Source organism: Poromitra crassiceps (genome assembly GCF_964638095.1).
Source record: "Poromitra crassiceps genome assembly, chromosome: 1".
In the NCBI taxonomy this organism is placed as follows: domain Eukaryota; kingdom Metazoa; phylum Chordata; class Actinopteri; order Beryciformes; family Melamphaidae; genus Poromitra; species Poromitra crassiceps.
Window position 1 is genome coordinate 29,719,566 of NC_139623.1, and position 12,950 is coordinate 29,732,515.

At 41.7% G+C, this 12,950-nt stretch overlaps 1 protein-coding gene across 2 annotated transcripts; it reads left to right on the plus strand.

Moving 5' to 3' along the window:
• The first annotated feature begins 491 nt into the window (after positions 1-491).
• On the plus strand, positions 492-12,678 carry mtmr2 (myotubularin related protein 2). Of its 2 annotated transcripts, none has more exons than XM_083640063.1 (16): positions 492-692; positions 1,045-1,147; positions 1,278-1,301; positions 1,399-1,456; positions 2,768-2,862; positions 2,984-3,088; positions 3,400-3,504; positions 3,595-3,678; positions 4,064-4,213; positions 4,844-5,032; positions 5,636-5,821; positions 8,683-8,889; positions 9,530-9,622; positions 9,724-9,837; positions 10,169-10,345; positions 10,809-12,678. In XM_083640063.1, exons 1-16 carry the CDS (start codon positions 613-615, stop codon positions 10,968-10,970), a joined length of 1,932 nt encoding a protein of 643 aa, XP_083496189.1. In that variant the 5' UTR covers positions 492-612; the 3' UTR covers positions 10,971-12,678. The 2 variants fall into 2 exon arrangements, with proteins under 2 accessions (XP_083496189.1, XP_083496190.1); XM_083640064.1 differs by having other exon boundaries at positions 1,048-1,147.
• The last annotated feature ends 272 nt before the right edge of the window (positions 12,679-12,950 follow it).

Here is a 12,950-nt window from a genome sequence, read left to right on the forward strand (position 1 = left end):
GTGACGTGGGAAATTGTCACAGAAAAACATGCAGTAATGTCAAAATAATCTAAACTGTTAAACATGTTTCTAATTGTGTACAACATTGTAACATAATTATGAATGATTTTTGTGTTTGCATAATTTGACACTTCATTCTTTCACTAGTTTTTCTATTAGAATTTACTATAATAGCGTGAATACCGAGATGTAACGTTTAAGGGACTAGGAGCATAGAATCCAAGAGATGGTGAAATATAATTATGTACGCAAGATTTATATATTAAATTAATTAAACGGCAAGTAGTTTGCTGTCTAAAATAAAACATTCACCAAAAAAACATGCCAAAAACGGCTACTTTTATTATCTGCCATTTTGGAACTTCCTGTTTTACGATTGTCTTTGAAGGCAGCATGCTATAAGATGAGGGACAGCAGGTGGCGCCATCTCCAATCGACGCATTGTTGTGACCACGGCTAAGGAGGCTGGGAAAAGATGGCAGCTTCCTATTCTTTGTGGGGGTTAACTTTAGTCCGAGAACTGATTTAAAGCCTTCAACAGGGTATCGGGAATTTACTTCTCATGCTTTGAATTCGCACTAATCAATATTCAAATACTTTTATAATCAGAACATGGAGAAGAGCGGAAGTGTCGACAGTTTGGACTCGAAGCGCTCCTCTTCCAGACAGCCAAGTGTTGATTCATTGACCAGGTAACGTTAACTCCACACTCTCTATAGCTACATTGTAACGAGAGGAGGTGATTGACGAATAACGAGTCAGTTGATCAATATGTCTGAATCTAATGTGACATTTGGTGTAAGTAAAACGCTGGCTTTTAACGTTACTACGTTAACGCTAGCTGTCACAGAGCTCTGTCAAGCACAATTTAGCTAGCGGGTGTCTGGTGATGTTGACTCACACAGTTTCTCCCCAAAAAGCAGAAAAACGCACCATAACGTTAGCGTAACGCGTGGAAGAATGACAGAAAGTATATGCTACCTATGGCAACTCCTATTCAAAACAACATTTTCTTTATGCCAATGTGACTGATGTTATTTTTAGCAGCACTTCCACGTCTCGGTCTGATAGGTCTGCCCAGGCCAAGCCACCTTCTGCAATGTCCTCTGACTCCGTGTCCACTACAGAGCTCTCACCTGAGCTGAGGGTCAGTAGCGTGTGTGTGTGTGTGTGTGTGTGTGTGTGTGGGGGTGGTGTAATTTGCTGCATTACCTGTGCTTCATCAAAGCCACGAAGATGACTAATGCACGACTCTCCTCCTCTCCCCCTCCCTTCAGGTTAGGCCCAAAGCTCCTGCCAAGGTATGTCATCTCCTAATCACAAAGGCCTTGATTGATGTTTTATGGTGAAACCACACATCAGGTCTCCAAATCTAAGTTGCATCAATGTATCCAACAGGTGCTTTCAGTCAAAGATGAACCACAGTTGCTTCCAAATGAAACTGTGCAAGACATGGGTAGGTTTTCTCTTTGCTGCAGTCGGCTATCAAACTTATCATCAAAATGGCATGTGTGTGTATCATTCTTGCGGCCATCTTCTGGCCTGTTGACATTGTTGTTGCTCCGCGATGCTGGGGGACCGGGGGTCAGTCTCTTATAGCCCATGGCACACCAATCAAACATTCTCCCACAACAATGTTGGCAGTTGTTGGAGAATGTTTGATTGGTGTGCCATGGGCTAAACACAGACAAACAAGGATTGAACATGTTGAATCTGACCTAACACCCCCAAAACATCTCCAAACAAGGACAGACAGCCATGGCACACCAAACAAACATCTGTGTTTGTCCGTGTTTGTTGTAGAAAGTTTGATTGGTGTGCCATGGGCTTATATGTTACGTCAAACTCGATACAAAAAAACTGTCAGTTTTACCGTTGTCTTGCTTGTCACTAAGGCTATGTTCACACAGCAAACCTTAGTGCTTGAATCTGATTTGTTGCTCACATCTGATTTTTTGTGTGGCTGTTCACACAGACTTTTTAAATGTGGCCCATATCAGACTCCAGTGTGAACAGGTCACGGCCCTGAAGTGACCCACATGCGCAGAAGAACAACAATAACGTCACATGCAGCATACTGCTGTTCTACGTAAACCCGGAAGAAGACACCAGTAAACATGTCGGTAGCTGACGATGTTGTTTCATCTGTTTACAGTTTAATTTACAAGTTATTGTGCAGTGGAAGCCAGCGAATACGGGAGCAGATGATAGCGAGGAAGAGCCAAAATTTTAATAATGGCTTTCTGTGGAGCAATAGCTGCTACTTCTTGCTAATACTTATAAGGTCTAAAACCTCACTGTCCCTCCACTGATTAGCTCCCTCGCAGCTGTCCTCCATGTTTGTAATCACAATCTACCTGCTTGGTCCTCCCTCCAGTGCACAATAGTGACGAATGTTGCTCTGGAATGACGTAAAAGTCACATTGAAGCATTAAGTCAGATATGGGCCAGATGTCTGTTCACACCGGAGTCACATTCCAAAACATCAGATTCAAATCTGATGTTTTTCCACATTTGAAAGTAGCCCAGGTCGTCTTTAAAAAAGTAACTTTCAATGTGTCTTGTACTGTTCACACAGTCATGAAAAAGACTGACCTGAGTCACTTAGGGGGGAAAAGATTAGATTCAAGCACGAAGGATGGCTGTGTGAACGTAGCTTAAGTGTGCCATGCTCCATATCCACGATTAAATCAATTTACATTTGTTGTATTATTTTAATAATGCTTTATTTAAATTAGTATTCATAGTGGTTTGTTTTGTTTCATAGCCAAAGATGTCACCTATTTCTGTCCTTTCACTGGATCACTGAGAGGAATGCTGACTGTCACCAACTACAGGCTTTTCTTCAAAAGCATGGACAGGGTATGCTTGCTGATTTTAAAGAAACTGAACATTTAGAAGATGTATTATGGTTTTATTAATTAAAGAAACTAAACATTTAGAAGATGTATTATGGTTTTATTAATGTGTTACCGATTTCTAGGAGCCAGCATTTGTGCTGGACCTGCCCCTTGGGGTTGTGAGTCGTGTGGAAAAGATTGGAAGCGCATCAAGCCGTGGTGAAGTGTCCTATGGACTAGTTTGCAAGGTGGGAAAGCCATAGAAATGGTCTGGAATAACAACAGTTGTTTGCTTTGGAGGCTAAGTTACAACACCAGGGGCCAGTAGTATATACAGTACCTGTGCTTAGATTCAATGCTAAATAACTGCACACAGGAGAGGAAAACGGGTACACACAGATTCTCAGATTCATAAATCAGTCATTGTGCAACTGAGCATATAAACAAGCTTTATGTAGATCATAAGTCTGACAGCAGTAAGGACACAACCTGCTTTGCAAGCTGGCAAATCCCTGCATATTTACATGTATGACCTGACCATGATCCTCCCTATCTCCAGGATATGCGTAATCTGCGGTTTGCACACAAGCAGATGGACGACACACTCAGGAAGTCGATTTTTGAAGTCCTGATGAAATTTGCGTTTCCTGTTTCCAATGGGCTGGTGAGTGAGTCAATTGTCTCAGCCACTGTTTCTGACTGTGTAGCTCTGCACTAAAGACAGAGTGATGATTTGATCTCTTCTTCACTCTAGCAAATCTTTTCCTTTGAATATGGGCAAGTCTATCCTGAGAATGGATGGAAGGTGTATGACGCTCTCTCTGAATACAAGAGACAGGTATTTAAAATGACATGATCAAACTGATTCCTCCTCTATTGTTGAGTTAGCCTTATTTTCCAGTCTGTCATCATATTTTACCTTTTTAGATAGAATAAAATATGTTTGATGTCCTGCATTTTATGTAATTAACCAACATATTGAAGACAACCTTGTAGCGGAGACCAAACGAGCTTGCTTTGAGGAGTTCCAACTAATTTGTGGGATGAATACTGGAATGAGAAAACTGGCTTATTCCACACAGACGTTTAGACGGATAATTACACTTTCAAAGCAAAATGTCTTGAAGTAACGATGTAGGACATTGGGGATTGGTAAGAAGTGCCATGCCTTTAAATGTTGTAGAAAGCTGTGACATTGGTTGCATCATGTGGCTTTTTGGAAGGGTATACCGAATGAAAGCTGGAGGGTAACAAAAGTAAATGACCACTATGAGCTGTGTGACACCTACCCATCAACCCTCGTGGTGCCTGTCAACATACCAGATGAAGAGGTGAAGAGAGTGGCTGCCTTCAGGGCCAAGGGGAGGGTACCTGTAAGTGACCTTTATTCAGCATCACTGTAATGATGTAGTAGTTGGGTAGTGGGACAGTCCATGGTGTAATGATGTAGTAGTTGGGTAGTGGGACAGTCCATGATGTAATGATGTAGTAGTTGGGTAGTGGGACAGTCCATGGTGTAATGATGTAGTAGTTGGGTAGTGGGACAGTCCATGGTGTAATGATGTAGTAGTTGGGTAGTGGGACAGTCCATGATGTAATGATGTAGTAGTTGGGTAGTGGGACAGTCCATGGTGTAATGATGTAGTAGTTGGGTAGGGGGACAGTCCATGGTGTAATGATGTAGTAGTTGGGTAGTGGGACAGTCCATGGTGTAATGATGTAGTAGTTGGGTAGTGGGACAGTCCATGATGTAATGATGTAGTAGTTGGGTAGTGGGACAGTCCATGGTGTAATGATGTAGTAGTTGGGCAGTGGGACAGTCCATGGTGTAATGATGTAGTAGTTGGGTAGTGGGACAGTCCATGGTGTAATGATGTAGTAGTTGGGTAGTGGGACAGTCCATGGTGTAATGATGTAGTAGTTGGGTAGTTGACAGTCCATGGTGTAATGATGTAGTAGTTGGGTAGTTGACAGTCCATGGTGACACTTGCTTACCTGTGCAGGTGTTGTCATGGATCCATCCAGAGAGCCAGGCCACAGTGACCCGCTGCAGTCAGCCTATGGTCGGGGTGAACGGCAAGCGGAGCAAAGAGGATGAGAAGTACCTCCAGGCCATTATGGACGCTAACGCTCAGTCTCATAAGCTCTTCATTTTTGATGCCAGGCCCAGTGTCAATGCTGCTGCCAACAAGGTTTATCTCTTTAACATGATTGATTCTGTATTCATATTTAGAAGAAAGCTATTACAATATGATCTGATACTTGGATCTCTGTAACTGCTAGGGAGTCAGTGTCTTGCTCTAGGACACTTCCCAGTGTTCCCACACATTTTCATGTACAGTATGACATTTCAAAACTTTTCCATGACTTTTCAAGGATCCATAATATAATTCCCATGTAATGTGAGGCGGTGTCTCGGAGTCATCACCAGAAATTATTACTGGACAAATACGACACAACTCCTAATTGGTTTCTAGTGCTTGAGAGTCAACTGCATCACATTACATGGGAGCTATTGAAATAAAACACACATTTTCTATAAAAGAATATTCATATATAATACAAGAAGCACTAAAATCGACCCATAGAGCTATGTTACTTGGGTCATCCATGTTGAAGAAAAGTCTCTCTAACACCAAGCCTCCCTGTCTCCACTTATTGATTTTTCAATAAAAAATATTAATATAAAATCCAAGAAGCACTAAAATCGACCCATAGAGCTATGTTACCTGGGTCATCCATGTTGAGGAAGTCTCTCTTAACACCAGGCCACCCTGTCTCCACATTTTTTCCAGATGAAAGGAGGTGGATATGAAAGTGAGGATGCTTATCAGAATGCTGAGCTGGTGTTTTTGGATATCCATAATATCCACGTGATGAGGGAGTCACTCCGCAAGCTGAAGGATGTCGTCTACCCCAACATCGAGGAATCCCATTGGCTCTCCAACCTCGAGTCCACTCATTGGCTTGAGCACATCAAGGTGACCACAAAGATGGACCACTGTAATTGGGAATTGGGAGACAAATGAGGGTCTGAAATGAAGATGAGCTTCTTCTTTTTTTCCAATTTTTAGAGAACAATATACGAACAAGACAAACAGGCTCAGACTCAAGGTTCAAAGGTTCAAAAACTTTAATGTCCCCGAGGGGCAATTCGCTTTGCAGACAGTAGACACGACACATAGGCAACAAATAATACATCATACATACGTCATACATACAGTAACACAGCACAGGATAGATCTGAATCACCTGCACTGTCATCATAAATCATGGAAAGAAAAGCCTCTCTACCTGCAAGAGACACGATGACATCTACGACTTTCGGTTGTTTAAAAACCTAATGGCAGAGGGAACGAAGGACAGCCTGAATCTGTTGGTCTTAGTCTTTGGGTGACTAAACCTCCGACCAGATGGAAGCATCTGGAACTCAGCATGTAAGGGGTGCTGAGGGTCCGAAACCACAAATTGTGCCTTTGAAGTGACCCTCCTTTCATATAGGCACTGAATGTGATTGAGGGTGGCCCCGGAAATCTTACAGCAAAGTTTGACCATTTTTCCCAGTCTGTTCTTGTTTTTAAGACTGAGATTACCAAACCAGCAGATCATGCTAAAGGAAATGACAGATTCAATAAAAGCAGAGTAAAACATTTTCATCAGTGTCCTGTCCACGTTAAAACTTCTCAACTTCCTTCAAAAGAACAGTCGTTGATTTGCCTTTTTGCAGATGGCATCTGTGTTTGCATCGAAATTGAGTTTGTCATCAAAGACAGTGCCCAAATATTTATATTGCTGCACTGCTGCTACTGGCTCACCCATGATCACACAGGGAGCAGGAGCATGATTAGGAACAATTCTCTGAAAATCAATGAACATTTCCTTGGTCTTAGCCACATTTATTTCAAGGAAGGACTGGTTGCACCATTCAACAAAGTCATCCAGGACTGGGCCATGATCTTGTTCTGCACCATGCAGCAGGCTCACGATCACAGAGTCGTCAGCATACTTAAGGACAAATCTAAGTGCATGAATGCTCTGACACAGGTTAGTATACAAAATAAATGAAAGTGCTGAAAGCACGCAGCCCTGAGGGGATCCGGTGGAGGATGAAAGTTTACCGGACAGGGTTCCATTAACCCGGACCCTCTGAGATCTGTTGGTTAGAAAATCAACTAGCCAACATACTAGACTAAAATCCATATTAAAATGAGATAAAAGCCTGTGAGCAAGAACATGTGGCTGGATACAGTTAAAAGCAGAAGAAAAATCAATAAAAAGCAACCGTGCATGATTCTTATCTCCCTCCATGTGCTTCAGAAGGAGATTTGACAGGGTAATAGTGGCATCCTCCACTCCCCTCTTAGCCCTATAGGCAAACTGTAATGGGTCCAACAGGTCATGCACATTGCGCAAAATTTTGGATTTGACAATCTGTTCAAAAGATTTCATAACAAGGGACGTGAGTGCCACAGGGCGTTAATCGTTTAGTACTTTAGGGGCCTTAACCTTTGACACTGGCACTACAATAGATTCCTTCCACATATTAGGAACTTTATGTTGTTCCAGGGAGGACTGAAAAATGTATGTGAAGATACCGCTCAATTGCCGGGAACAGCACTTCAGTAGTTTCCCCCCAATGCCATCAGGACCTGGGCTCTTCTTCACTTTAGTGCGACCTAGGGCTTTACACACAGTTGTCTCATCAATTGTAATTTTGCAGCCTCCAGGCACATTCCTGAATTGAGAAAGCTCATCGTTAAAATCATGAATATCAAACCTAGAGTAGAATGTGTTTAGTTCTCCAGCTAATTCTGCATCAGTTTTATCAGGGTAGAATACTCTCCTGTCCTTGTTCTGCATCCCTACCATGGACTTGATGCCTTTCCAAGCCGACCTTGATTGCCCATTATTCAGCTCATCCTCCACTTTCCTTTTATACTTTGTTTTGGCTAACTTGATCTCTCTCTTTACAAGTTTATGAGCCTCCCTCTTTTCAATGTTGTTTCCTGCATACTGAGACAGCTTTTTATGATTAAGGGCATGTTTAAGTGATTTGCTAATCCAGGGTTTATTGTTTGGGAAAATAGTGCAAGTTTTCCGGGGGATCAGCATGTCTTCACAAAAAGAGATATAGCTAGAGACTGTAAGATCATCTAGATCAGAACATGAGTCTTTAAATAAATCCCAATCGGTACATTCATAGCAGACCATCAGTTCCAGTGTAGAGTCCTCAGTCCAGACAGGAACGACTCTATGCTCAGTTTTCCCTCTCTTCAGGGCTGATTGGTAGGTGGGGACCAAATGCACAGTGTTGTGGTCTGACAAACCCAGAGGAGCCATCCTCTGGAAAGAAAGAAGGGAAAAAAAGATGCATCAACATTCAATATTGCAACGTGGCACTATCAGCCGAATAAGATGCTTATATGTTGTAAAAAAAATAATGTAGCCCACACAAGGGATCCCACGCAAGGGGTCCATGAGATACCAGCCGGGCAAGCCATCTGTCACCCCTAACCTCAGCCACTGGTCATTCTTAACCTTGTTGAAGTCCGCCAAAAACAGGTCCCAGATACTTGAGAACCTTCTAAGCGAGTTGGTTCTCAGGGACCTGAGTCTCTCCATCTGTACAACAGAGATCATGTCCATCAACCACACCTGAAAAGAAGGTGAAGAGGAGGACTTCCATTCCTTCAGAATTAGTCTTTTGGCAACAGTTGTCCCCAGTGTCAGAGATTGTTGCACTGAAATGAAGATGAGCTTAACTCCAAGCCTTTTGACTTGTGTGTGTGTGTGTGTGTGTGTGTGTGTGTGTGTGTGTGTGTGTGTGTGTGTGTGTGTGTAGCTGATCCTGGCAGGAGCACTGCGGATTGCAGACAAGGTGGAGTCGGGGAAAACCTCGGTGGTGGTGCACTGCAGCGACGGCTGGGACCGCACGGCCCAGCTCACCTCCCTGGCCATGCTGATGCTGGACGGTTACTACCGCACCATCCGCGGCTTCGAGGTGCTGCTGGAGAAGGAGTGGCTGAGCTTTGGCCACCGCTTCCAGCTGGTAACCCAGCACTCACACTTACTTTATATATCCAATAGAGAGGCTACTTCCTGCTTCAACACTGTACCAGAGATTTTCACCCGCCATTTATTTTCCCATACACATTTTGTAAAATGCATATAAAAATAGTTTAACTGGTTCAAACCAAACGGTACAGATATATTTAGAAACGGGAGAGATCGCATAACATTTCACTGGGACCAAAACGTTAAAAAAAATGCGGGTTTAACGAAAATATTTTCTCAATGTTTTTTTAAAGTTTTGGTCTGAGTGAAATATTCTATGGTCTCTCCCGATTATAGCGTTAGCTGAACCGTTTGGTTTGACGAAGTAAAACTATTTTTTATAAGCATTTTACGAAATGTCTGTCTATGGGAAAATAAATGGCGGATGAAAATCTCTGTTACAGTGCTGAAGCAGGAAGTGACGTTCCACTTTGCTTCTCTATACAACTTAAAATATAATGATGATTATGCTGCTTCCAAAAGTCCTGCTTAAGGTCATGTTAAGTTTCCCACAATTCCATAAGTCATGGGCACTTGTTGATTATTATATATTGGATATACGGTACTGTCTGGGACACAGTGTCATGGATCGCATCACTGATTGTCCTTTCTTCTTCTTGTCTCCCTTCTCTCAGCGGATCGGTCACGGTGATAAAAACCATACAGATGCAGATCGCTCACCTGTTTTTCTTCAGTTCATGGACTGTGTTTGGCAAATGACCCGCCAGGTAAGCAATAATATCTGGCACTGAGGCAGACACACAAAAAAGAGAAATTTTTAGCATAACATGATATTTTAAGGACATTAATGAAACTGTTTTCACTTAAGTTTCCAGCAGCCTTTGAGTTCAATGAATACTTCCTGATAACCATCCTGGACCACCTGTACAGCTGCCTGTTTGGGACATTCTTGTATAACAGCGAACAGCAGAGGATGAAGGAAGTAAGAGGTTTTTTTCAAGTGTTTTGAATGTGTGATTGTGTTTGTCGACACAAAAGTGGGAATTAGTTTAGAATATATGTGGTCTGGCATGATCATTTCAGGTTCAAGGCACTATTGTCCCTCATGAGAAGTTTGGCTTGCAGCACAGCATACATAGTTTCAATAAACCAAATACAACAACATTTGAAGATGACGTAAAACGGAACAATGAGAAGAATAGTAGACTGACTAGGGAAGTGACGGCGTGTAGTGGAGAGTCTGGCTGTTACAGTTAAGCAGATTTGCAGCACATTAGTGTTATAACCACAACACCTGTTCTGTTTTTTGACAGGAGATTCCCAAGAGGACAGTGTCCTTGTGGTCCTATATTAACAGCCAGCTGGAGGAGTTTACCAACCCTTTGTATGTGAACTACTCCAACCATGTGCTGTTCCCTGTTGTCAGCTTACGTCACCTGGAGCTTTGGGTGGGCTACTACATCCGTTGGAACCCTCGCATGAGGCCTCAGGTATTTTGAAAGCAGCCTCTTAAGTTATTATAAGCAGTGTGAGTGTCTAATGCTGATATCCTACCTGGACAATTGCTCCATTCTAGTGATTAAAGGATAAGTGCACATAAAAATTAAAATTCTGCCATTATCTACTCAAGTTTTTTAATCCACAAAACATTTGTAGAGTTCCACAGCAAAACACTGTTGCAGAATTCTCCTACACAATTGAAGTGGATGGTGACCAACTTTCAAACACAAAAAATAAAAAAGTTCCATACTGCTCACCTGGCGTAATCGAAGTCTCCACAAGCCCTGAGATGCCAAATTGACTTGAAAATACATCATTTACACCCTCTTTTTAGCTGAAATCTGCACTGTAGCCACGTGGCTTCAAAGAAGGTGAGGTGCAGTTACTAGATCATAGAAAAACACATTTTTGTCTTTTGAAAACACGTTTGTCTTTTTTACTTAATTTCCCCAGGAACCTGTGCACCAGCGCTACAAGGAGCTGCTGGCGAAGCGTGCCGAGCTGCAGAAGCGTGTGGAGGAGCTGCAGCGAGAGGTGACCAATCGCTCAGCATCATCCTCAGAGCGGGCAGGCTCGCCCACGCGCTCCATCACCCCGGTGCAGACCTTTGTTTGATGTAACTTGACCCAGGGATCTGCGAGAAGGTGCCATACCCATAGTAACCAGTAGAGCACACCAGAGAGGATTTGTGTGACAAACCCCCCTCTTAGGGTGACTAAGGTGACACACTGCTTTAGTAAGCCACTACCAAAAGTTGGGTGAAGCAGATTGCTGGCCTTGCATCTCACACCTCACACAGCAGAGGTCTTATAGCGTCTGCTTGAAACAGGACCGTCTGTGTCTCAGACCACTTGACTACAGCCATACTCTACTCCTCTTCCAGGGTTCGAGAGGACACACAACCTCATTAGATGAGTAGCTTTAGCATATCGGCCTACCTACAATCATTTTTCAACTTATTAGTACACTAAAATATTACTCTGGTGAATCTAAGTAAGCCTTATACACTTTATAGGAACATTCAGTTAGTTTGTCTACTTTGCAAAGGTGTGGTAGATATTTCTATGAAAGCCATGGTATTAAAGCAATTGTGAAGATGTATATTCCTACAAAAGGTTTGAACACTAGTACTAGAGACGACTAAATCACTTTGGATTGAATTGAGAATGTAGCTAAAGGGCTTGAGTGTTACTTACTTTGCTTGTGTTAGAAAATTGTAGTTGGGCACTTAAAAAGAAAAAAAGGGTCAGGGTCTTAAGCCAATGCGTTCAGAATGTTGTGACCTTAATATGTATGATTGTTTATATGCATACATGTGTGTTATGTATGACATTCCTCTCATTGAATAATTTGATTTTTGTAATGTTCCTTTTTCTAACTCGTTAACATAATTTATTACCCTGTAGTCTAGACTAGGTAGGCATTAGTAATACGTGTGAGCATTTCTTGCTCATGCTCAATCAAGTTGGGATTAGACAATATGTCATGTATTTATGGATAGTAGAATGAGTTACACTACTAATTTGTTTGGGGTGTTTTATCACTGCATGAATGATAATGAATCAATGATTGTGAATTATTATCGGTGCCTTGTTTAGAAAGATGGCTAGAATAATACTAAGACTATGGCGTGTGCATAATTTGAATTGCTAAAGTTAAACCATTAATACAGTCCGTATTTCTTCTGCCTATGTGGATACTTGAAACAAAGACAGGAGTCAACTAGGAGTGAGTGATTTGTTATATCAGCGCATTGTGAACACAAAACTCTGGTCCATTTGTAGAGTTTGATGGGTAAGCTGTATGTTGAAATTAAAGCAGAAGCCCAATGACATTAGTAGCAAATATCTTGACTTAAATCTTAGCCTATAATCTATCATCTAGTGCCTTCTTTTATGAATGAAGGATGAATATTAGCCTGGCTGTGTTCAGTCTGTTTCAGGCTTATATTAAACATTTAGATGTTTGCTCCTTTCACAGATATATAGTCATCCATCAGATTGATATATCGGCTGTAAGGCATGCATTGCCCCAAATATGACTTTTCTGTATTTCATTTATGCCTGTTATTTAAAAAGTACATCTATATTATTAGCAATATTAGATTGCTCTTTGAAAACTGAAACTGTTTGTTAAACCATGACAACTTTTCCCTCACAGTTTATGCAAAACAGTTCTTATTGGGGTTTTTCTCTCAGTATCTTTCAGGCATCAGGGAGACTGCACTGCCATATGCACTTCATTACTTCAAAACTTGTTTTCAGAAATTAGTGTACTGCAGGCAGCAGCTGGTCTTCTATTCTTCACTGCTACTAAAATGTCAACTGCAAAATGTAATAGAATTATGAATTAATAAAAGTCTTAATCTTATAGTCAGTGCATGTCAATGTGTGCAACTCTTTTCAGAGGTTGTTGTGGAAACACTTGGCATAAATGTGTTCTCTGATTTTTCTCAAGTTTCCTTGTGCAAAGCAAAGCTTTTATGAGAAATCAAGCCTACACCTGCTTCTTTGTTGCTGGTTAATTAGCTAGTGATTACAGGGAGTCATGCAAAGACACGTCTTTAAATTGATACATAAGTGGTGCCAGTAGACA